Raw genomic sequence first — 25,077 nt, 5'->3', positions numbered from 1 at the left:
ATCAAACGCTGCCCTGTTCTTTTTATTAGGGTTATCGCAATGCCTCTCGACTCTCTGGTAGACTGCACACAATTGAATGGCTGTGAAGCCAGCATGTCCCCCTGAGCATTTGAGATGCGGGAGGTTCTTATTTATCTGCCTTAAATTTCTCATATGCACTGGCCTTTTTATATTTATTTGACTTAGACTCCAATTCCCCAGTGGAAATTAATGAGGTGCATTCTAATCTTAGCTACAGTATAGAGCAGGGGTGGGCAATTATTTTTCATGGGGGGCCACATGAGAAACCCAGATTGTTGCCGGGGGCCGAACAAATATTGTCATGCCGTAACCCATGGATGGGTAACTTTGATGATAGAGAGGGCCACAAAAAATGTATTTGCTACCAGGTTTTGCTGAGGGCCGAACGGGGCCAGCGTGAAAAATTTGGTGCATTTGAAGCCACGTTTAGAGGAATAACTCATTTTAAATTAACAGTTGTGATGTCATTATTCAGTCTTAACCACCAATATTTCATCCTTTTCTCACTCACTCCTATGTCACCACCTGCTCTCAGGGCTTGAAATTAAGTTTTTTGACCACCTGCCAATAGGCTGCTAGATTTTAAAGTTACCAGCCAATTAGAATTTCCAATAGCCGAAATGTTTTTCTTGAAATAAATCAGAATATGAGTGGGTTAATTTAAGCATAAGTATCAGTAAGTGGCCCTGGATAATCAAAGAGGGTCACACAAACAAAAATGCAGTCTTGAAGCTAAATAAATCCAAAACCAATGAGTTAATTATTTAAATTTCTAATTCAATGTAGCCTTTTAGTCATAAAGATTATTGAAAGATATTCCATATTCCAGACTGAAATGCTATAACAGAAGTGGAGTATTGGCCAGAATGACATGAACATTTGGACATTTATTCAGCGGGTATCTTGCATGTTGCGTTCAGGTGCACTGTGTAAAAAAAAAAAAAAAAAAAAAAAAAAAAAAAATTTGCAATTCCATGGCGGGCCACACAGGTGGCGCCCGCGGGCCGCATCCGGCCCGCGGGCCGTAATTTGCCCATGTATGGTATAGAGGGTATGCACGTGATGTCATAGAGACAGAAGTCACTGCGTGGTCACGCCCACTGAGTGGTAATCAGCCTAGATAAATTATACCTGCTGCTCCAAAGGTTTTGCCACTCAGTCCCGATTGAGAATGCGTGTTCGGGTGGGAAGTGACGTCCGTGCACACCCTCTATTGAATGATAGCCAATTATATCAGGTCATGAAACAGCTATTTTTCTACACAATTTCATTGGGCTAATAGTGCTACTGTAAGATAAGACTAGAACAGGCTAAATTTGCTAAATCAAATTTGATTGTGCTTGCTGCGGTATTCGAAAATTCGAAATTCGATGCCCATCCCTACTTGCAACGCCCCTGCCTTAGACCCCACCCTCCCATCCAGTATAAATACAGCCCCAATCGGCAATGTGCAGCTAGGACGTGTTTAGGCGGTTGCAAGGGTGTATTAACTGGTTGCTAGGGTGTTTTCGGCTCATCGCTATAGGGCGTTCGTAGATCGTTGCTAGGGTGTACCAAGTAGTTGTGGGTGGGAAATGGGCGGACCTATGTGATTACAAGGGGGAGGAGCCAAGGAAACCAGGGCAGAAAGAATTTTGATCGTAGAAGCTGTAATAAACCCTCCTAGTGTTTACTCTAGTTGAAATTATATTGTCCACACAGGTAATGTTGTTCGTTATGAGCTTTACTCCAGCACTGTTATTCATTCACATGTCATGTCTGATCTGACGTTCTCGTCTACGGCAGTTCCCATAATGCCTTGCGGCGCTGTCGTAACCCCGCATCACTGTCGTAACTCAGCATCTTATTACATCTCCCCTTTTAAATTCTTTCACTCCTCAGTGCAACTCAACAGAAGTATTTCTGACTTGTTTTCAAAACAACAAAGTATCCTTAGCTTTAGCATCATTAACATTCTACACTACTGTTATTTAATATAATTTTGTCTCTTCCAATTACAGTAGGTTATTCAACATTAGATTACATTTTCTTGAACTCTTTTTTCATGCACAATCTTTTACAATTGGAATGTTGTTTCTTTTCACATAACATAACCATGAACCCATAATAAATCAACAGTCTATTTCCTCTACACATTTTTTTTTCTACTTTTTTTTCTCACAGGTCCAGTCTCTTAGCTGGTTTACTGGCTCTGCCGGACCTGGTACGTATCAGTCCATCTGTGTCCCTAGGTGTACTCCCTGTCTGGACAGGAGGACCAGTGGTCAGAGGTCGGTATGGGTGCGATGTCCGGCACCGACGATCCAGCAGGTGGCACCGCCTGGAGGTGGCGTCTGTTGCGGCGGAGTGTAGCTCCCTGCTCCGTCTCTATGACGTAGGACCGTGGTGTGACACTCTCATTGGTCACCACTGCGGGTGTTAGCCAGGACTTTTGGTTGTCCAGCTTGGTGAGAACGTGGTCACCTGGTCATAAGGTGGGTAGATCTCTCACCCCGTGGCGTTGATTGTAGTAGCGTGCTTGTTTTCCTTTCTCTGCAGCATCTTTGGCCTTGATTTGCTGCCTACTCGGCCATTTGGGTAGCAGGTTGCTGTCGAGAGTAGGCAGGGTTGTTGGATCCTCCGGCCCATTAACAGTTGCACATGAGCGCTAGAAGAGGGTCTTTTTGTTTTAAGATCCCCTTTGCTATTTGCACGGCTCTTTCTGCATGCCCATTCCCTTGGGGATTGTGTGGGCTAGATGTTATATGTTGAAAGTCCAGCTCACGGGCTAGTGCCTTGAATTCCTCGCTAGAGAATTGCGGCCCGTTATCAGTGATTACCTGCTCTGCTATTCCATATCTAGCAAATGTGGCCTTTAGCTTTATGGCTACTTGGGCGCTAGTTGTTGTGGGCATGTGCAGTATCTCTATATAGCGTGAGTAGTAATCTGAGATGACTAGGTAGCTCTGCTTATTATGCTCGCATAAGTCCATCCCTATTCGCTTCCAAGGTCTGTCTGGAAGGGGTGTGGAGAGCAGCGGTTCTTTAGGTTGGCTCTTTCTCCGTTCCTGACATGTCTGACATGTCAAGACTTTATGTTTAATTTGGGATGATATCCCGGGCCACCATACTGAGGTATTTGCTCTTTCTCTGCATTTAGTCAGGCCCTGATGGCCATCATGTATTCTGTCCATGATGTCGGCCCTCAGCTTCTCCGGGATGACTATTCTATTTCCTCTTGTCACTAATCCGTCGTATACTGACAGTTCATTTCTCATTGGGAAAAACTCTCTAACAGACGGGTGCGCATTATTTATGTAGACTGGCCATCCTGACTGTATGTACCTGATTAGGGTTTGGAGCTTGTCATCTGCTGCTGTGGCTGCTCTGATGCTGTCCATCTTTTGCTCTGTAGCCGGCATGCCATTGATGACGGATGCCACATAGCACTCTATGTCTGTGTGTGTGTCTTCACTGTTGTCGCTCAAGGGGCTCCTAGACAAAGTGTCCGCTATGATCAGGGTCCTGCCGGGCGTGTACTCTGCTGTGGGGTTAAACCTCATTAGCCGCATTAGCAGCCTCTGACAGCGGATGGGAACGTTATCTAGGTCCTTTGTGTTCATGAGCGGGACCAGGGACTTGTGGTCTGTGATCAATTTGAACACCTCTAGGCCATACAGATATTTTTCAATCCTTTCGCAGGCCCAGACACTCGCCAGACACTCTTTTTCAATCTGGGCGTATCTGGTTTCAGCATCGCTCAGACGTCGGGAGCAGTAGGCCACTGGCTTCCATTCTTCCCCATGTAGCTGCAATAGCACACCACCGACCCCATAGCTGCTCACATCAGCAGAGACTGCCGTGGGCTTGTGGACGTCGTAGTATGCAAGGGTGGGCGAGGTGGTGAGCAGCATCTTGATCTGTTGGAATGCAGACTGCTGCGCTGGACCCCATGTCCACGCCGACGTGTCCTTCAGCAGCACATATAACGGGTGGCCCAGTGTGGCCAGCCTGGGAATATATTTTCCCAGGTAATTTACCATGCCCAGGATCCTCTTGAGTTCCTGGACATTTTCAGGTGTGGGAAGCTCTCCGACGGCTGACACTTTAGCTGGGTCAGGCCGCACGCCGTCCGCGTCGATCTCATTGCCCAGGAAGTGTAACTTTTTCTGTCTCAGTTTACACTTTTCAGCGTTCAGTTTTAGCCCAGCAGACTCCAGCTGCTCCATGACGCGCTGTAGGCGCTGGTCATGCTCCGCCATGTCTCTCCCATGGACGATGATGTCATCCATATACACAGCTGTCCCCAGCAGGCCCTCCAGTGTCTCTACCATCTTCCTCTGGAATATTTCTGGGGAGCTGTTGATACCAAATGGGAGTCGCTTAAAGCAATATCTGGCAAAAGGAGTAATAAATGTCGTTAGTCTCTGGCTGTCTTCGTCGAGCGGGATTTGCCAGAATCCTGACGCCGCGTCCAGTGAGGAGAACACTGTTGACCCGTTCAGTCCAACTGTGATCTCTTCTGGGGTTGGCAGGATGAATCGCTCCCTTTTTACAGCTTTATTTCATCTCTTGAGGTCCACGCAGATGCGCGGCCTGCCTGTTTTCTTTGGGGCTGGCACCACCTTCACTATGATGTCATTAGCCTCCATTCTCTCTAGCTCTTTCTTAACTGGCTCCATCAGAGGGATGGGGACTCTGCGTGCTGTGTGGACTGCATAGGGCTGTGCGTCCTCTCTGAGCACTACCTTTACTGGTTGTGTCTTGAGCAGACCGAATTCACTGGTGCTACGAATTGCATTGACTCTTTTTACTAGGCCCATTTCCTCAACTACTCCTCGGCTGAGTAAATTATTCACTATTCATCCCTTGACTACATAGACTTTAAATGAATAGTCTTTTCCTTTGTATGTAGTGTCTGTTGTGAATTGACCTACACAGTCCAATCGTGGCCCCATCTGGGCCCCTCAGTACTGTTTTAGCTTGGCGCAGCTCTCTCTTTGGTTCTAATGTTTCAAAGGCTCTCTCACTCATTACACATACGTCGGCCCCTGTGTCTAATTTGAACCCGACTAGTGTACTACCAATGTCCAAATGTACAGTCCATTGTTCACTGCCTGGGAGTTTACTGCCCACTGAGCCCAGAAAGTAGGCTGTATCCTCTTCGCGCTCTGTGACTTCATTCACTATTTTGCTTTTGCACATTCTCTCCCAATGTCCTGTTTTCTTACACTTGTGACATGTAGAGTTGGCTGCGGGGCATTTTTCCTCCCTCTTGTGGGTTGTCTTGCCACATCTCCCACATGTTTTACTGTGGCCTTTGTCTGTAAAGCCTCTGCCTTTGTTTTTATTTGCGTCATGGCTCCGCCATTTTGTGTACCTTTCGTGCCTCTGCGCTACCTCCTGTATGGCGCATTGGCGCATGCTCCCTCACCTTGCTGGCTGACTTGGGCTTTCACGTCCTCTAGTTGACGGGCCTCTTGTACTGTCATCTCCAGTGTGAGGTTTGAGATGAGTTGCAGCTTGCGAGACAGCTCTTTATCCTGGATTCCCACCACGATACGGTCCCTAATGTGCTCTTCACGCTGGGCTCCGAAATCGCAGTGCTCCGAGAGCTCATAAAGAGCGCGGATAAATGTCTCCACTCTCTCCCCAGCATGTTGCACCCGCTGATAAAAACAGGCTCTCTCGTGAATGACGTTACGCTTTGGTATGAAGTAAGCGTCGAACCTCCCCATTACCACATCATAGTCATTGTCATCATCTTCGTCAAAGATAAACAAACTAAATATGTGTTATGCTTCGGCTCCCAAAGCATAGATGAGAGTGCTTACTTGCACGCTCCTTATCCAGCTTTGTAGCTATGCGGTAGCGAGTGAAGCGCTTTTTCCAATCCGTCCACTCCGCTGGCCTCTCAAAGCAGAAATTCTCCGGTGGACTGAACTTCGCCATCTTCTGACACCATGTAATAAACCCTCCTAGTGTTTATTCTAGTTGAAATTATATATTGTCCACACAGGTAATGTTGTTCGTTATGAGCCTTACTCCAGCACTGTTATTCATTCACATGTCATGTCTGATCTGACGTTCTCGTCTACGGCAGTTCCCATAATGCCTTGCGGCGCTGTCGTAACCCCGCATCACTGTCGTAACTCAGCATCTTATTACAGAAGCTACGGTTCCAAACTTATGAACTAAAACATAAAGAGGGCAGCTAGAGTGCCACCATGAGGTCAATTGGTGTAATTTTTTAGGCCAGAGTAGAAGAATACTCTATGAACCTATGTACCCAATTTGGGAACAGTCGCTCTCATGGTTTGTGAGATACAGGTAGTTAATGTTGCTAAAGCGCCCCCTATAGGCAAAATGTCAAAATTGTATTTTTATCAGCTCAGACTACATACCTGCACACCTGGACGAAGTTTGGTTCACATCGAACAATGTGGTCTGGAGTTATGGCATTTTTTGTGGAACTAGGCCCCACCCACAAAACTTCGGAAGTCAATTATATCGCAACGGTGCGGCCTTTCAAAAAACTGTGTGATAAGTTTTGTGCAGGACAGTCCACACACGCTGTGTGATGTGGTTTGGTGAAGATCGGGCAAAATTTTAAGGAGAAATAGCGAAAAAACGCTTTTGGAGAAACTTCAAAATGGCATTTAACATTGTGTTAAACTTTAACACAATGTCCACGTGAATGTCGCCGGAGCATTCCTTTAAGGCAAGGAAATTAATTCCTGAGTTCATAGGAGCAATTTGTTTTCAAATCGACCAAACATTGGCGGAAAAAACAGCATTTTTGTTGTGAGGTGGTTCAGGCAGCTCATCCAATACCCAGAGTTCATTGCGCTGATGCAGCAGGACTTCCTGTGTTCACATCCGTGTGAAACTGGTTGTAATTTTGTTCTGGCCAATGAACTAATAACGTTAACCTCATTCAGTAAAACAGCGGGGGAGGCTCGATGTTCAGGCAGGCCCTGGAGAAGCCCTGGCCAGCCTGTCACAGCTTGGCCGACCCGCTGGTTCACAGCAGGAGGAGAATCGGTCTTCAGGAAATGCAGTCTTCGTTCCATCAGTGATGTTATAAAGCACCGATAGACCTCATCTGCTAGTGATGTCATAGACATGGCCGTCCTTCAAGCTATGACATCATCAGTGATGTCGTAACCCCTTTCCAGCTGAGGCTATATAAGTCGTGGGGGAGGTATGACAAGCAACAGCTTCAGCCTACAGTGACCGGAAGACCTCCTCATCGTGTTGTGCTTTGACCGACAAACACCAGCTAGATAACAAGAATCAACCTAAACAGTCATTTACAGTCCCTTCATAACATTTTGGTGCTTTGAGCCGGATAGCAGCACTTACCCCCAACATGGAGTATGACAGAGACGTTGTTCATCTGACGCGTCGGACAAGTCCACCACGGCATTCGGAGGACTACGAGGTGGACTGCATCGGCCAGAGACTCCAAGCCGTATCACCCACGGGCATGGCACAATACAGCCAGAGATACCGAGCCGTATCGCCCATGGGCATGGCACAATACAGCCAGAGACGCCAAGCCGTATCACCCATGGGCATGGCACAATACAGCAAGAGACTCCAAGCCGTATCACCCATGGGCATGGCACAATACAGCCAGACACTCCAAGCCGTATCACCCATGGGCATGGCACAATACAGCCAGAGACGCCAAGCCGTATCACCCATGGGCATGGCACAATACAGCAAGAGACTCCAAGCCGTATCACCCATGGGCATGGCACAATACAGCAAGAGACTCCAAGCCGTATCACTCACGGGCATGGCACACTACAGCCAGAGACGCCGAGCCGTATCACCCACGGGCATGGCACACTACAAGCATGGGCAAGAGGATGGATGGGAGGCTCAGGTGGAGGGAGCTGTCATGATGACATCCCCCAACTCTCCACGTGCTTCACTCCACAGCCACCAGTCCCGATGGGATGCTGCTCTTACTGAGTGGGACCTGTACCCTGAGGAAACTCATAGCCACAGTGGAAGGTACCGTTCCGAGCCCCTGCTAGCTTGCAGTCTTTACAGGGAGAGACAGCATGAGCAGATCTACAGAGAACCCCCCTCATCTGACTATAGGTTTCAGGAGCGAAGAGAGCCATCTGGGAAATCCCAAGATGAGCATGTAGAGATCAGAGAGGGGAACGAGAGACTCCGGCAGTCACAGCAAGATATGCGTGCAGAGCTCCGGGAGATCAGAGCGAATATCAAGCGGCTCATGGAGACTGTAGGCAGCCTGAAACTAGTCCCACAACCATCTACAAGCTCACATCAATTTGATAGGGAGTACCGTCCGACTCGACAATCCACGGCACTGGCAGTGCAATACCCACACCATCGAGGTGTCCCTACCTCACAGCCACCACCCCCCAGGGCTCCTAGCTATCCAGCATCTTACTTACCTCAGCAGCCTCCAAGTTGGTACAGGTTTGGGCACCCACCTGTTCAGCCTCCCTCCGGCCTAGCAGCTGTATCTGAGCAAACCTACAGGGGACCCAGACTCAGCGACCGTGTTCACTACACCAACGAGAGTAGCAGCCTCACACAGAAGATGAAGCAACACCTGGATGACGTTGAAGTAGAACAGATGGTGATAGCTGACGGCAAGGTCACTCAGCACAAGCATAAACTGCAAGAGAACCTGCTTGAGACTGTCACGTCTGAAAGAAACGACAGCAAAAACCTCTTTGAGGCTCAGGATGAAACCACAGAGATGAAGAGGAAGCTGAAGGTTATGAACACCCAGCTCGTCTGGCTGAGGAACAAGGCCAATGAGGAGGAGTTGGCTCTGGCTAAGGAGCAGCGGAAGAACAGGTGTGTGGTGAAGGACAACGAGGCCCTGAAGGGAGATCTGCAATCAATGAAGCAGCAAGTGGATGAAACAAAGAAGCACATTGATAGCCAGAAGGCAGAAGAGCAAAAACTGCACAAGATCATCCAACAGCTGGAAGAGGTAGTTGCCCTGGAAGCGGACAAGCACCAGCCTACCAGCCCACAGTGACCTGAAGACCTCTTCATGTGTGTTTTGACCAACACCAGCTAGAGGGGAGGGGGCCCGGTGGCGCAGTGGTAGCGCCCTCGCCTCACAGCTAGAAGGTCCTGGGTTCGATTCCCTGGGACGCTGTGGGCACTGAGGGTGTGTGTCCCACCCATGTCCTCAGTCCCCACTGCCCAGGTGGGCTATCTCGTCGAAAGGGCCTTTCTGTGTGGAGTTTGCATGTTCTCCCCGTGCTCCCTGGGGTTCCTCCATATATAACTCCCCACTAAAAACATGCAGAAGATCGTCGTCTGACCAGCGGCGATTGGAAGAAGTTGGTCCCCGGGCGCTTCACTGCAGCTGCCAGGATGGGTCAAACGCGGAGGACAAATTTCTCTGCACCTCCAAAGCATGTGTGTGTGTGTGTCCGTCCGTCCAGTTCTTAAAGTCCCTGGAAACCAAAATCCACAAAAACGTTCTAACTATGTTATTTAGGGTCTTATGTTAGTAATTGTGTGCCTCAGAAATTATTATACATTACTTTCAACCCAAAGCCTTAAAATCGACACTTTTCTACAAGATTCTACAAGGTACTTACTTCCTCATTGAAGAGAGCAGTGCGCGAGGTGCTAAAATGCAGGAGCTTATGACGTCATAAGCTCTATAACCTTTGTACACGCGCGCATCCCGCCCTTCTCCTTTTGTCCGTTCTTTGCCCCCACAGTGCTCGCTCAGTGTCTGTCTGTCTGTCTCCCTCCCACTCTGTGTGCTGTGTGTCGAGCGCTATGCTGCCTGCTCTCTCTCTCTCTCTCTCTCTCTCGGGACTAGTGAGAGAGAGAGAGAGAGAGCAGGCAGCATAGCGCTCGACACACAGCCTGGTGACGCGAGGTTACTCACACACACACACACACACACACACACACAGTAGCGCTGTGCACTCGCAGCGGCAGAGCAGCAGAGATCTCTTCCTCTCAGTACGCTATGCGCGGAGCAACGCGCGAACACACACACACACACACACACACACACACACGCACACCCCATCTCTTTCCTTCTCTCTCTCTCCTTCTCTCCCTCTCTTCCCTGCTGCAGACGGGACATGCCCACACAGTCCGCGGGAGAAAATACACTCTAAAAACTAATTGATTCTCATGACTTTTGCCATGACTGTCAAACCTAAATTTATATACTTTGCGACGTTCATCATCGTTCAAATTTGGCTGGTGACTTATTAACATAGGGTCCTGTGATGTGATGAACTCAAAATGCTAAATAATAAAGAAATATTTCTGGTTTCCAGGGACTTTAAGTTTAATAACACAAGAATCAACCTATACAGTCCTTTACAGTCCCTTCAAAACACTACCACTTTTGTGCACAGGGGCCACTAAAATCAACAAAAATGAAAGTTTATTATAGCTGCTTTAATAGAGAGATGTTAAAAATAGATTCCATCATCATTGCATTTTTCAACTCATGTGGACTGACACTAGCAGAGCAGCAGCTTTGCCTCATCTGAATGGTGCTGCCAGCCAATGTGAGGACTTAAACTTCAAATTCATTAGAACATTATTTTTTGTCCTGGATTGGCAGTATTTGAAAACAAAATCAAATGAAAAGTGACTCATTTGGAAGCTTTAAAAAGTTGGGCTCTGAGCGAATAAGTACGCCCAGAGATTTAATGCTAATGCTGTATACACTTAAAGCAGCTACAAGCAAGATTTTCGATTGTTATTAAACAGTATAATTATAATATTGATGCATCACATCTTACCTATAATCGTAGCTGAGACCAAAGCCGTGTGAATCGGACATTGCTCTCTTGATGATTATAGAGTCTGTGTCTGTCTACCGGCGGGCCGGATAAACCCGGAAGTGAAACGAAACCGTTTACGGCAGCTGCCTGCCTTCAACCGTTTCGCTCTGCCTAGCAACAGACCATAAACATGGAGAACGCCATGCAGGGGCTTGCTACTCTCGGGAACATCTCTCGTTATATTCTAACAGTTTGTTTGAAAGTTATTTTGTTATTTTGTGGTTATGGCCGAAGTGGTTGCCGCAAACCGTTTCATTTCACTTCCTGATCTGCCCAGGCCGCAGACAGACTAATCGTCAAGACAACACTGGCCGATTCACTCACGGTTCAAGCAAGACTACTCAGCGTTGGTCTCGTCTACTATTAGAGGTAAGATGTGATGCATCGATATTAAATTTAGACTGTTTAATAACAATCGAAAATCTTGCTCGTAGCTGCTTTAAAAAAAAATCTGACAGCATATACTTTGCTTGTCAGTCATTGATCAGACTCAGAAAAAGCCTTTTACTATTGGCAACTAGGGCTGCCCTCGACCAAAGATTATCCTGGTCGACCAGAAATTGACCACAGCTCCGACCAATCGATTGGTCGAAAAGGGGTCTAAAAAACAAACAAACAAACAAAAAATCTTATTTTGTGCAGTCTACTGACTACTGAGCGCACTATACCCGATAGCTGATAATTATAAATAAAAGCTATTTGCAGCGTTGTAACATTACCGGAATGGACAGACTGATCAGCGTGACATGCAACACCTGGCCACCTGCTCAGTTCAGAGAAAGCCTGTGCGATGGTTATGTAACGTTCTCTCATCCAAAGCCTTGTCTGAACATGGAGCAGTAGACCAAAAGTTTGAGTTCTGTCACACCAACCCAATCGATAAATGGGCAGATGAATGTGTACAGCATTCAAAAAAAGGGCTACAGCAACTGGATCGAGTCTTATATCCACGATATTCAAGGAAGCGCAGCTGATGCTCTAAATTGTAAACTGCACTACACCCCCGCACCACTGAGCACCGAACCGATACATCTGGCGCTGTGGAGCAGTTGAACCCGAAATGACACAGCCCAAGAAGGCTATGTTTGAGCTTAAACTTAGGCACTGGCATGTGAATACATGTGAAACTACGCAATAGTTGGGAATACCATGGCACCCAAATCTTGGATAACAATATTGTGTCGGAGGTGACACCTCTGACAACTTTAGTAGTGCTAACATTGACTCCTCACTGTGTCAAATCCACAGTGACATCATCACTGTGAATTTATGACATCACTGAACTATAGCCTATACTGATTATCATCATCATTGACAAGGTTAGACCCGCTTGGTTTCAGAAAATCACTGGTTCAAACCAAATGGTACAGATATATTTAGAAACAGGGGAGATCGCATAACATCTCACTGGGACCAAAATGTTAAAAAAAATGTGTGTTTAACTCATTGAGTGCCAAGGACGAGTATGTTCGTCAATTCAGATACTAACGTAGAGTGCCAAGGACGAGTATGTTCGTCAATTGCGTTTTTTGACGGTGGGACGTGGATCAAAGCCTCAGGCATCTCCTGTACAAATATTGTAGCTATTGAAGGTGTATAACCTATTTTACGGACTCATTAGGTGGCGACAGTGCTCTCCAGATTAGAGAAAGGTCCGGAAAACAGCAGGAAAAAGCCCCGTGATGAAAGAGAAACCGCTCATGCTGCAGCCAGAGCCATATAGATTGCTCTGTCTGCAGCTGACGTTGGCTGCGAACAGCAGTCAATCCGCGCCCACAACTGAGCCCCTCTGCCTCTGTCTGTCTGTCTGCATAGTTTCTCCACACGATTAGCCGCCAGAAAGGCAGCACCCGACGCCGAAGGGCCAAACCTATCCCTGCAGTCCGGTTTGGCATTTCCGTGTCGCGCTGGGAGCCGGCGCACAAAAACGGGGAGCGCTCCGAAAATAGACTGCGTGCGTGTTAGGCTGTGTGTTAGTGTGGGGAGGAGTTTGCAGCTGAGGAGGGGAGAGGGGGATGGGGCACGCAGGGCACCACACAACTACACCACGTCACTACATCAGAAAATATTAGCTTCAGACTCAGTGAATGTGCTTGAAATGCTTCATTTCACAAAAGGCGGAATAACTCAGCTTCTAATTTGAAACGTGTCTTTTTGCTCAAAACAACCTATCTTCTCCGGCTCATAACTAAAGAACGGAAAATGGTATCAATAAACTTTTTTTTGCAGATGATAGAAGAGAGTCTCATCGTTCTTTGGGCGTGTTCGGTGTTTACATAGTAATATCACACAATATTCTGTGGGCCTCGAGAAATCACTGAAAACGCTCTGAAACTCTGGCACTGGGAGCGTCCGTTCTCCAAAAGTGGCTGGCACTCAATGAGTTAAAGAAAATCTTTTTTTAATGTTTTTTTTTTAAGTTTTGGTCGGAGTGAAATGTTCTATGCTCTCTCCTGATTATAGCTGTATACAGTATACTGCGGGGTTACAACAGTTACTGAGGATATGCTCACAGTATGGCAAGAACATGACATTACATATAATGCCAAAAAAAGCAGCATCATGGTTGTTAGATCCAGAGAGGACAAGAAATCCACTTTTCCAGTGTTCCATCTCTCAGATGCTGCTTTGGGTGTGTCTAGGGAATTAAAATATCTTGGACATATCCTCTCAGAGGATCTCAGGGATGACAGTGACATCCAACGACAGTGTCGGAAAATATATATGCTCAAGCTAATATGCTTTTAGGAAATTTTCTATGTGTTCTGTAAATGTAAAATGTGCACTGTTCAGAGCATATGTCACCCCCTTGTATACGGCTCATCTGGTCCCATTACAGAGTGAAAAGCATGCAAAGGCTTAGAGTGGCATACAACGATGCCATGAGGTTACTTCTCCGTGTCCCCAGGTGGCATAGTGCCAGTCAGCTGTTTACCTCTGTTGATGTGCCCACCTGTGAGGCTTTGTTAAGGCGACTCATGTACAAATTTATGCAGCGCCTGGAAGTGTCAAACAACAGCATTATAGTGGCGCTAACAAACCCTATAAAGAGCTCTTACCGCGTCACGTCCAGGCTGCTTAAGCACTGGCTCAGCAACTTGCTACTGATTAGGTAGGAGTGCACTACAGTACTTTTATTGCACTTTTATTGCACTATTGTATTTTATTTTATTAATCTATTTTTTTTTTTACCTTTTTCCCATGTTGTATGTTATTGTATGATACATTTATGTGCTATGGACTTTTGTCTGAAATAAAGATTATACAATACAATAGCGTTAGCTGAACCGTTTGGTTCGACGAAGTAAAACTGTATGCTGGTGTTTGGACTGAGAGAGCCTGGTGACGTGAGGTTTGGACAGGAACATCATCAGCAGATCCATTCACAGCGCTAGCTGGCTTTAACTGAAACTACACATGCGCGAGCAGGAAATACACAGAGCTCTGCCATTGGCTCTGAAATTTGCCCGCCCCACAAAAGTTCATCCTATCCAAATGTGGAGTGGGCGGATTCAAAAGCCTGAAAACTCCCCGCCCTTTTTTGAAAAACTGACAAAATCTGTCTGGCTCAACTGTTGAGTATCTCTTTAAGGTTTGTTTCACGATTCATCTATCTCTTTCTCTCTCTGCATGTTGATATGCAGGCGCTGCGCGGTATAGCCACACTCTCCACCTGTTGAGAGATGCTGACGCAGGCACACGCATTGCATAGGCACATGCATTGCACGTGCATAATTGTGAATTAGGCATTTCATTGTTTCTTTCATCTCATAACACACAGTAGCCTACACTATAACCTACACATACAAATAATCACTTATGCTATTTAATAGGAGGAGCTGCGTGGAAATATAATTTGAGACCATTTTAATACAACTGAAATTGTGCTGAGAGGGGATTATTTTCACCGAACTTGGTGACTGGCAGATTTTAATGTCGGACTTTGATTAATCATAACGGTAAAAGTCCGCAATTACCGGATAACGGAAACCCTGACATGCAAGTGTGCCCCCCCCCCGATACCTTCCACTTCGTTGACGACAACAGTTTGTCAGACAGGATGTTGTGGGAATGTTTTGAGGGGGGCAGTTATGAGCGACCACAGGGTCCCAGTGAGGGGACAATGGTGTAGCACTGGCATTCGTTCACTTTTTCTATTGTGGTGGTGAGCCGCGGTCCATGATCAAAGGATGGACGTGGGATACCGTCATGTACTCCATTGGATGTTTTTAGGATTTGCTGTCCATTCTGAAAAGCTCCGACAACGTCAAAAAAATAATAGGGAAAAATAACTGGAGTGAAATCTCTTGCAGCCCTGTGGGTTTTCATGTGCATGATGCAGAGCCTGAGGATTTGACTTCCCCATGTGCTCAGATGGCATGCTGACCTGTGAAGTGGAAATTGGGGTCTGAAGACGACACGTGGGCAGCAGCCCCGTGGTGCAGCCGCATGCTCAGCTTCCTCTGCCTCTCTGCACGTATGGCACGCGGTGACGTGTTCCCAGACTGCGGGACCCGTAAGGAAGGGTGAGAGCTCCGGTCCAGCTCCGGTCCGTTCCTCACTTTGGTAGCAGCTGGTGGTTTCGGCCCCGGGGGAAGGCCCTGCGTCGCAGACCCCCTGGGTGCTCCTCCCATAAGTTCATCCTTGTCATCCCGATCCACGTCCTTGGCTGTCCGACTGCCACCAAATTTGAGCATTTTCCAGTCAAAGGCATAATCATCGCAGAAGCCCTGCCGGTTGAAAAGATTTGTGAAGAGCTGCCGCAGGTAAGAGTAGTCTGGCTTCACATCGAAACGCAGCGAGCGGCAGAAATTCAGGTATGTGGAGAACTCGGAGGGGTATCCTTTGCAAAGCACCTCGATGGGGGTGGACATTTTCTTCTCGGTGATTCGTTCGTACTTCTGCCTCTTGGTGGCGGCCTTGAGGCCCTGCCAGGGCAGGGAGCCCAGGTTGAAGTACATGAGGACATATCCTAGAGACTCCAGGTCGTCCCGCCTGGACTGTTCAATTCCCAGATGTGTGTTGATGGAGGCGTAGCGCGCGGTGCCTGTCAAGTTCTTATTCTCACTGTACGGGATGTGCAGGTGTGTGTGGGCATCGCGGTACTTCTTGGCCAGGCCAAAGTCGATGATGTACACCATGTTGCCCTTCTTGCTTAGTCCCATCAGGAAGTTGTCTGGCTTCACGTCCCGGTGAATGAAATTCCTGGAGTGGGTGTATTCCACACGACTAATCATCTGGTCTGCCAGCAGCAGGACTGTTTTAAGGCTGAACTTCCGGGAGCAGAAGTTGAACAGGTCCTCCAGACTGGGACCAAGCAGGTCCATTACCATCACGTTGTAGTCTCCCTCTACCCCGCACCACTTTATCGATGGGATACCTACTCCTCCCTGCATCATCTTGTAGAACTTGGTTTCAATGTGCAACTGTGGGTGTTTGGTCTTCACACATTCCAGCTTAATGGCTACTTCCTCACCAGTGGCAATGTTGACACCAAGGTAAATGTCTCCAAAGGAACCACTCCCTATCTTCCGTCCGAGACGATACTTGTTCCCCACTCTCAGGTCCATCATAGTCGCGAGTCGTCAATTATATTGGCTTTATCCGAGAGCTGGTAGTGTGGAGGTAGTGATCCGATGGTTGTCAGTAGGACAGGGGCATGGGCAGCAAACACTCCCTGTTGAGGTCATCAGTGATGATGTCATCAGTGGTGTCACTCAGTGAATGATGTCAACAGTGATGATGTCATCAGCGATATCACTCAAGCAAGATGACATCATCATTATACTAGGGACTAGTATCTTTAAACAAGCTGCGGAGTCTAATAACAGTGTGGCTTCGACGTCGTGGCTACTAGGGGCCGATGACACCATCACCAATGACATCACAATTGCTGGAGTGACATCTCTGATTACATAATCACTGATGAGATCATCACTGATGACATCATCACAGATGGCATCACAATTGCTCAAGTGACATCACTAATGACAGAAATGCTGGCAACACACCATTTTCTTGAGTGCTACTTTCTTGAGTGTATGGGTGACATTAATGATGACCTCACCCACTAAGTGCCGTTACACAATAGCCTTTGCAGGCAAGGATTCACTGATGATGTCACATTGTCCATGGCTTCATCAATGTATGTCATTATTGATGATGTCCCTTATGCATACTCATTGTTACCAAAATTGACATCATCAGCACATCACTAATGATGACGACACTGATCAACTTTCTCAAAAGTAATCTACTGTTATACACCTAACACCACAGACCTGTATGGTCGGTAATTATGTAGCCTAATAAAACCATGACAAACGAATTCTCATTTTTAAATCATGGTGTGTTTTTTCTGCAATGTAGGCTATAGTTGAAAATCAACATGGCATTCTGAAGAGGGGGGGGGGGGGGTTGTGTGCGCGCGTGAGGTTTTGGAGAGAGAGGGACATGTATTGTATGTAATGTATTCAAGCAAGGATTTCTGCAGTATGTCAAACAGCAATAGCAGGCTCCCTTGTCACAATTGTTGAGTGTCTATGGCAGGGCTATTCAACTGGCGGCCCGCGGGCCAATCAAGTCCGACCGGCTGAGTTCCAAAAAAAAATTAATAATAATAATAATTTACAATTAAACCTCATTTTACTTATTACACCCGACTGGTTGTTTTTCAGATATGATCTAGCAACGCTAAAGTGAACTAAACAAGTCATATCCACTATAAATGTTTTTCAGGAGATGCTGTGATGTAGCCACAAGAAAGGTGCAATATTAATGTTTTTCAGGAGATGGCGATGTGATGTAGCTAATCAAGAAAGATGCATTATAAATGGTGTTTCAGGAGATGTGTGATGTTGCTAGCTAGGTTCTAAACAAGAAATATGGTTCAAATATTTACAGCAGTTTTCCTTTCTTGCTGCACTACAATGTTACAATGCTGTGAGATGATAATAATAAGTTCAGTGTTTATGCCTGTGTTGCTGTCTGTTGTAGTGTAAAACGACTAAAGGGAGAGCAGGTGGTTACATGAAAGTGAGTGAGAAAAGGAGAAGATACTGAATAATGACATCACAATAGTATAATCCTAATGTTAATTTAAAATTAAATATTCTTCTAAATATGGATAAAAGTAAAAAAAACAGCGTTGAGATTCCATTCCTTACAGCACCCCCTATTTAATACTAGTTCCAGCGCGGCTGCGAAAATGTGGTGGCGGGTTGTGTCAAGTGTACATATAATGGCTCGGGGAACGGTCCGGTCCCCGGCCCCTTAGGTTTCTGACAATGTGGCCCCCTGAACAATTTAGTTGAATAGCCCTGGTCTATGGGATCAAACTTGCGGGGGGTTGGGGGGGGGCTCTGTCCCCAATCTTTGTCTGAGGGGCCTACAATCTCAGACTTTGAAAACCACTGAAAGCATTGTAGAGTTTTGTTCGAAAAGTTATATTTGGAGAGTTTAGAAATAAGGATGTCATGATTAACGGTGTCAAATGCTTTTTTGAGGTACAGGAAAACTGCCCCCACCATATTACCTAACTAGGAGTTTAAGTTGTTTAACGAAAAAGCAATTGACACTCTCTGTAGAATAATTAGAATGAAAACTAAACTGCAGAGGGTGTAGGTAGTTAGCATCTCCAGGTGTTTCATAAGTTGTGTGAGGCCACTATTTTCACAGAAAATCCTGATTAGTCTGTAATTACATGCCTGGTCAGCTGCTCCAGATTTAAAATTGGTACCTGTATAGTATAACTCTTGATTGTTTCCACCCATCAGGAAACTCCCCAGTTTCAATAGATACATTGATCAGATGAGTGAGAGGGTATATAACATATTGCTATACTTCTTTAGAAAAGCAGTATCCAAATTAAAAAAAGATCTTTTGAGTGACTGTTTATTCATTTATCTATTATTTTAAGAACTGCTGCTCGATTAGTCGGTTGTAGCTTGAATGAAGGAGTACATTCATTATCCAGACCGGCCAGACTAAGCCTACTAGTTTGTTTGAAATTGTCGGCAAGTTCCTCAACAGATTTAATAAAGAAATTATTAAATTCCTCTCTGATTTGTTCGCTTTCTGAGATCAATGTATTATCGACTTTTAATTTACTTATTAGCTCTCTTTTGCATGGCTTAATCAGATTATGTATTTGCTTCCAGATTATTATTATTTTATTTTTTTCCCGATTTTTTATCCCATTTTTATCCCCCTTAGTGCTAATTTTACTTTTGTTTATCCTGGTTGCTACTCCACCCTCTGCCGATCTGGGGAGAGCCGAAACTGGCTCCATGCTTCCTCCGAGACATGGGCAGTTAGCCAGCCGCTTCTTTTCACCTGACAGGGGAAGCTTCACTGGTAGGACATAGCACGTGGGAGGTTCACGCTATTCCAACCGGTTCCCCTCCCTCCGAACAGGTGCCCTTAACGACCAGAGGAGGAACCACATTAGCAACCAGGATATTGCATGTTTTGGTGAAGGGGGTTCCTATATGAAGGAAACCCCCGGGAGGCACGGGGAGAACATGCAAACTCCACACAGAAAGACCCTTTTTTGACGACCCCACCCGGGCGGTTGGCACTCGAGGACATGCGGACGGGCACGTATTCCTTCAGCGTTCACAGCGTCCCAGGTGAGAATCGAACCCAGGACCTTCTCGTGCGTTCCTTTATCGCAAAAGAACTGGGATGTGGAGGCTAAATGACGTCACATCCGTTTTGTTAGCGTTCCATTTGCAGAAAAGTTGAGCTGTTCACTGGTCAGATCCACTTGCTAGCCAGGCTAGCAATAACAGTTGATAACAAGGCATTTCGTGGCATTTTGCGGATACAAACACTGCAGCCTCATGTCCACACAGATAGAAGTAGGCGTGCTGTGTGTACAGCTGATTTAATGAGACACAAACAAGACAGAAGTGCTAAATAGCATTTATACGATTATAACTACTGTTGTTGCGCGGATCAGCCATCTTGGATTTTTTACGTCGGGGCTGCTGAGGCTCCTACGAGTTTGGAATGGGAGATACCAGCTCTAGTGACGTCACGTCCCAGCTCATGAACTTTGAACCGGTAAGATTGCCAGTTCCCAGTTATAAAGGAATGCACGATTCGAGCTGTGAGGCGACGGCGCTTACCACTGCACCACGGTACCCCCCGCTATTTGCTTCCAGATTGAAGAGCTGAGTGACATCACTGATGACATCACTCACTGATGACATCACAATTGCTCTGTCATTACTGATGATGTCATAGACATTGTAGACATCCTCAGTGATTTCATAACTCCTTCCTTGCAGAGGTTATAAGTAGGACTGATAGTAGGTATTATATAGGTAAGTAGTAGTATACCTCAGACCATGGATGCCAAAAACAAAAACAATGGTTTTATACACCCTGACTTTTTCAAGACTAAAAAGATAGACAGAGTGGCGAAGTACCACCAGTATAATAAAGGCTGGAAGTGCTGGAAGGCTAATCGAACCAGGCAATGCCTGGCAACAAGCACCCTTAGTGGCTCCTCCTTCGAGGAGGCAAGGCAGGTGCCCCAGCTAGAACCCAGACCCCAGTGGGTCAATAGCGATATCCCCCAACGCGTGAGGACACACACTGGCCTTTCTCGACCCCCTCTACCAATCGGGGAGATTTGTACAAGGAGGAGTGAGTGAAGGGGGCACTGCTTCAGTGGAAGTTTCAGTGGAAACTGACAGGACGTCTGTATGTCTGTACATGTCCCCACAAAAGAAGGAAAGTGGCCAGATCACTAGTGATGTCATAAATCACAGTTCTAGACAACTGAATTTTGTGCGATTCGACCAATCGGAACACGATTTTGAGCCGAAAGTCAAAACTGGTGCAACTGAGCATGCTCAGAACATCCCGGGATCAGTGATGTCATAAATCCAGAGGCAAGACCATAAGTAGGACATAGTCTTGCAGTAGCCAGTCGTAGATAATCTATGTCTGGTGCACAACTCTTGAAAAGTGGTTAAGGACCGCCCCTAAGACCAAAACAAAATGGGTGACAGGAATATGAATTGACCAATCACGGACTTATTTGTGTGGGCGGTACATTTTGAACGATGCACCAATGCATGACCCCCCATTCCGTATTTGAGACATTTATACAGGAGTCGAGACGTAAGAACTGCGGAACGACAATGATACAGTAGAACACATCAACTAGAGGTAATGTGCTGGACAGAAAGACGGGCAGAGAGATCAAGTGTTGGAAGTAAAGGGATGGATGGAGAGGCAGAGATGGGGAGAGAGAGGGAGGGGTATGTCAGAGAGAGAGCAGCAGGAGAGAGGGAGGGGTATGTCAGAGAGAGAGCAGCAGGAGAGAGGGAGGGGTATGTCAGAGAGAGAGCAGCAGGAGAGAGGGAGGGGTATGTCAGAGAGAGAGCAGCAGGAGAGAGGGAGGGGTATGTCAGAGAGAGAGCAGCAGGAGAGAGCAGCAGGAGAGAGAGGGAGAGGGATGTCAGAGAGGCGTGATTTCTAACCCCACATAGGATAAGCAATAACCACGCCCTGTGGCGCCGGGATTGGCCAGGAGCATTGAAGCTTGGGACTAAAGCACCTGGGGTTTTTCATCTTTTAAAATAAAGATGTTTAAAAAACTATTGCTTGTTACATTTTCAGTGCTGTACCTTTTCTCTGGGTAAGAATTGAGCTTGAAATTAACGATATGATACATTATATTATATGAGCTATGAACGTGAACACAACACCGTTTATATTATTGCATGTTTTTGTAGATTGTGTACATTGTGTAGATTCAAATTATTATGCTTATTGTTATTACTATGCTAAGGAAGGTAGGTGACCATAATTCATTTCAATGTCCGCTCTCGAAATCGCTGTCCGTTCTCAAGAGCTATTCAGTTGGTTCATGAAATCGCTGGGCTGCTGCGTGCCCTCCAGTGTTGCTCCTGGCCAATCCCGGCGCCACAGGGCGTGGTTATTGCTTATCCTATGTGGGGTTAGAAATCACGCGTCAGAGAGAGAGCCGCAGGAGAGAGAGGGAGGGGGATGGACAGGAATGATCTGGGCTGATTTTCATGAAACTTGCTGGAAGGGTGTGTGGCATGGGCCAAGTAAGACCCCAGTCAATTTTGGTGTGGAACTGATCCGACTCACGAAATTTGCATATCACAGGCAGACCCACTGGACTATTGGGCCTTTAGCGGAGGTCTGCGCTCCGAGTGCACTTCTACAGTAGTTTAACATGTTTCCTTTACTTTCATAAAAAACATCATCCTTGTAGTTGTAATGTGCTTTGGCAACACTCAACGTGATTACTGTCAATAAAGCTTTTTCTGAATGTGAGTGTCAGCTGAATGTGTAAAATGTGAATGTATAAACATTTGAAGTAAAACTGTGTTAAAGTAATGAACTTGGAAAAAAAGAAGCAATGTAGTAAGCAAAAAAAGACAGGCAAAGGTGGAAAGAAAGGTGAGAGAGAAGGGATGAGAAGGATGCAGGGAGCAAGGCAGCGATCGGAGGAATGGAGAGAAGGATGTGGTCCATTACCTTAAGTCTCTCAGACAGCCCGTCAGTGAAGCTGATGGTGAACTCCTCCACCTTGGGCACCTTCAGCCTCTTCTTCTCTGTCTGGTACTCCGTCCGTGTTTTCACCACCACCTGGAGAACAGAGAGGGGGGGGGGGGGGGGGGGTTGGGTGACTTTAGAGATGGCATATCGGTACCGGGTGCTGATACTGACATAATTCACATTTACGATATCGGACTGACGTCGCCAGTCCATGTTCCGATCCAGATTCCATTCATAGCTTGCGCTGGACTATAATAAACCCACCATGACATAACAAGAAACAGTGCTAGTAATAGTGAGCGTTAGCAGTTAGCTAACTCATGTCGTTTTGAAGATATTTTACTCTTATAAATATTTGGGGGCGGTTCCCACCTTACCAAAATGTAGTGAAGTGGCAGTGTTAGTTGAAATGTTATTTTAATAATTTTGAGTGGATCAGTTGTGACCTTCATTAATTGTTGAATTGAATATTGTGGAATATAATTAAGCAGGTAACTAATGCTATGAGCTAATTGATGACCAAACCAAATACTAAATGATGTCACAGTAGGAGCCAGCTACTAAAGGTGGAGGCTACAGCTCTTTGGGAGAGTTGCCAAGAGCTCTGGTATCAGAATCAGTATCGGTATACACACCCACAAAACGCACAATAGCACAATTGTCCATATATCCTGGTAGCTAAATCACAAATTGGAAGCACACACTAAGGCTTTCAAAGTAGATTTGCTCTCTTTGATTTAGTTGTAATTACGCCTCTCGAAATGCACCGCAACCTTGAAACAAAAAGATTGTTGGCTAGTAGATTCACCCCCCAGCCACAGGCACGTGCACACATAGACATCAAAGGGGGCTTGAGCCCCTGCCTTTTTTTCAGTCTGTAAAAAGTGCCCTTTCCTGACCATGAATGCAACATTTCTAATGGTGCTTTGTAAGGAAATTACCCTTTCCATGCCGTCACTGAAGGCAGCATTCAAAGAGAATTGCATTTTCCGAGCTCTCTTGGCCTTGAATGCACCATTCCTAATAGGCCTCTACTTGGACCAGTGTTTTTCTGAGCTGCCCCTGAAGGCAGCAGCCACGTGGTGGCTTGCCCATTGACTGTTGAGAGCGAGATGGCCCGTCCTCTGCACATGCAGACTGAGCAACAGCAGCACAGGCGCACAGTGACAGATCAGTCAACGTGAATCAGGTATGATGTATGTTTGTCAAAACAAAGAATTATACAGAGAGCTACCCCCCCCCCCCCCCCCATTTCAGTTTCATGTTAAAAAACTCAGCCTTCATGTGCTAGGAGAGAGCCCCCAAAACATGGAAGTCACCTCGATGCTTTTTTATGCTTTAGTTTAAAGTCTGTGTTTATGTGCCAGGGCACTGAGGGCAGGTCTGGAGGGCAGGTCTGGACGGGATGCAAATCACATCTTATGGTGGTCTATGTAGCAAAAACTGAGTTAAATAACTGCAACTGTAATTCGGCTTTGTCTGATATCGATATGTATTCCGTAGCCAGTAGCCAGTGATGACTGAGTGAGCCTCATTTATGGCTACTGGTCTGGATAGTTGTTGTGGCTCTTGTTCGACTTAAATTAATGAATGAATGAATGAATAAATACATAAATAAATAAATATAATATATGTTATTATTATTATTATATTATATATACACACATTATATTATTAATTATTATATTAATTAACTATTCATATTCATATTCTATTAATTAATTAAATAACCAATTAACTCATTGAGTGCCATGGACGTCTTTCGACGTCCAATTAAATAGTGACGTAGAGTGCCAAGGACGTCTTTCGACGTCCAATGCGTTTTTTGACGGTGGGACGTCGATCAAAGCCTTCTGCATCTCCTGTACAAATATTGTAGCTATTGGAGGTCTATAACCTATTTTACAAACCCATTAGGTGGTGACAGTGCTCTCCAGATTAGAGACAGGTCCTGAGAAACAGGAGGAAAAAGCCGTGATCAAAGAGAAACCGATGCATGCTGCAGCCAGAGCCATATAGATTGCTCTGTCTGGAGCTGACGTTGGCTGCGAACATGAGTCAATCCGCGCACACAACTGAGCCCCTCTGTCTCTGTCTGTCTGTCTGTATAGTTTCTCCACACGATTAGCCACCAGAAAAGCAGCACCCGACGCCAAACCATTCAGCAGTCTGGTTTGGCTCTCTATCGCGCTGGGAGCCGCCCGGCACACACAAACGGAGCACTCCGAAAATAGAGTGGGTGCGTGAGGCTGTGTAGTGTGGGGAGGAGTTTGCAGCTGAGGAGGGGAGGGGGGGAGAGGGGGGTGGGGCACGCAGGGCATCACACAACTACACCACGTCACTACATCAGAAAATATTATCTTCAGACTCAGTGAATGTGCTTGAAATGCTGCATTTCACAAAAGGCGGAATATCTCAGCTAATAATTTGAAAAGGCTGTATTTGCTCAAAACGACCTATCTTCTCCGGCTCATAACTAAAGAACGGAAAATGGTATCAATAAACTTTTTTTTGCTGATGATACAATAGAGCCAGTTCGTTCTTTGTGCGTGTTCGGTGTTTACATAGTAATATCACACAATATTCTGTGGGCCTCGAGAAATCACTGAAAACGCTCTGAAAACTCTGGCACTGGGAGCGTCCGTTCTCCAAAAGTGGCTGGCACTCAATGAGTTAAGTAATTAATTAACACATGAATATA

General features: G+C 46.1%; 1 protein-coding gene and 1 pseudogene across 2 annotated transcripts in view; both read right to left on the bottom strand.

Moving 5' to 3' along the window:
* The window catches only part of LOC310778865 (neuronal vesicle trafficking-associated protein 2-like), a gene marked incomplete at both ends in the record, with an annotated part of 95,812 nt that overhangs the window by 26,755 nt on the left and 43,980 nt on the right, over positions 1–25,077 (bottom strand). Inside the window, one exon of the mRNA XM_083639319.1 lies at positions 22,356–22,466. Coding sequence (XP_083495445.1) covers positions 22,356–22,466 — 111 coding nt within the window. The remainder of the gene's footprint in view (positions 1–22,355; positions 22,467–25,077) is intronic.
* On the bottom strand, positions 15,200–16,399 carry LOC310779670 (casein kinase I pseudogene; annotated as a pseudogene). Its single transcript has one exon. The product of its transcript is annotated as a casein kinase I pseudogene (transcript).

The sequence above is a fragment of the Poromitra crassiceps genome, assembly GCF_964638095.1.
Source record: "Poromitra crassiceps genome assembly, chromosome: 1".
Classification (NCBI taxonomy): domain Eukaryota; kingdom Metazoa; phylum Chordata; class Actinopteri; order Beryciformes; family Melamphaidae; genus Poromitra; species Poromitra crassiceps.
The sequence above is the reverse complement of the archived record's forward strand: the minus strand, read 5'-3'. Positions and strand labels throughout refer to the sequence as shown.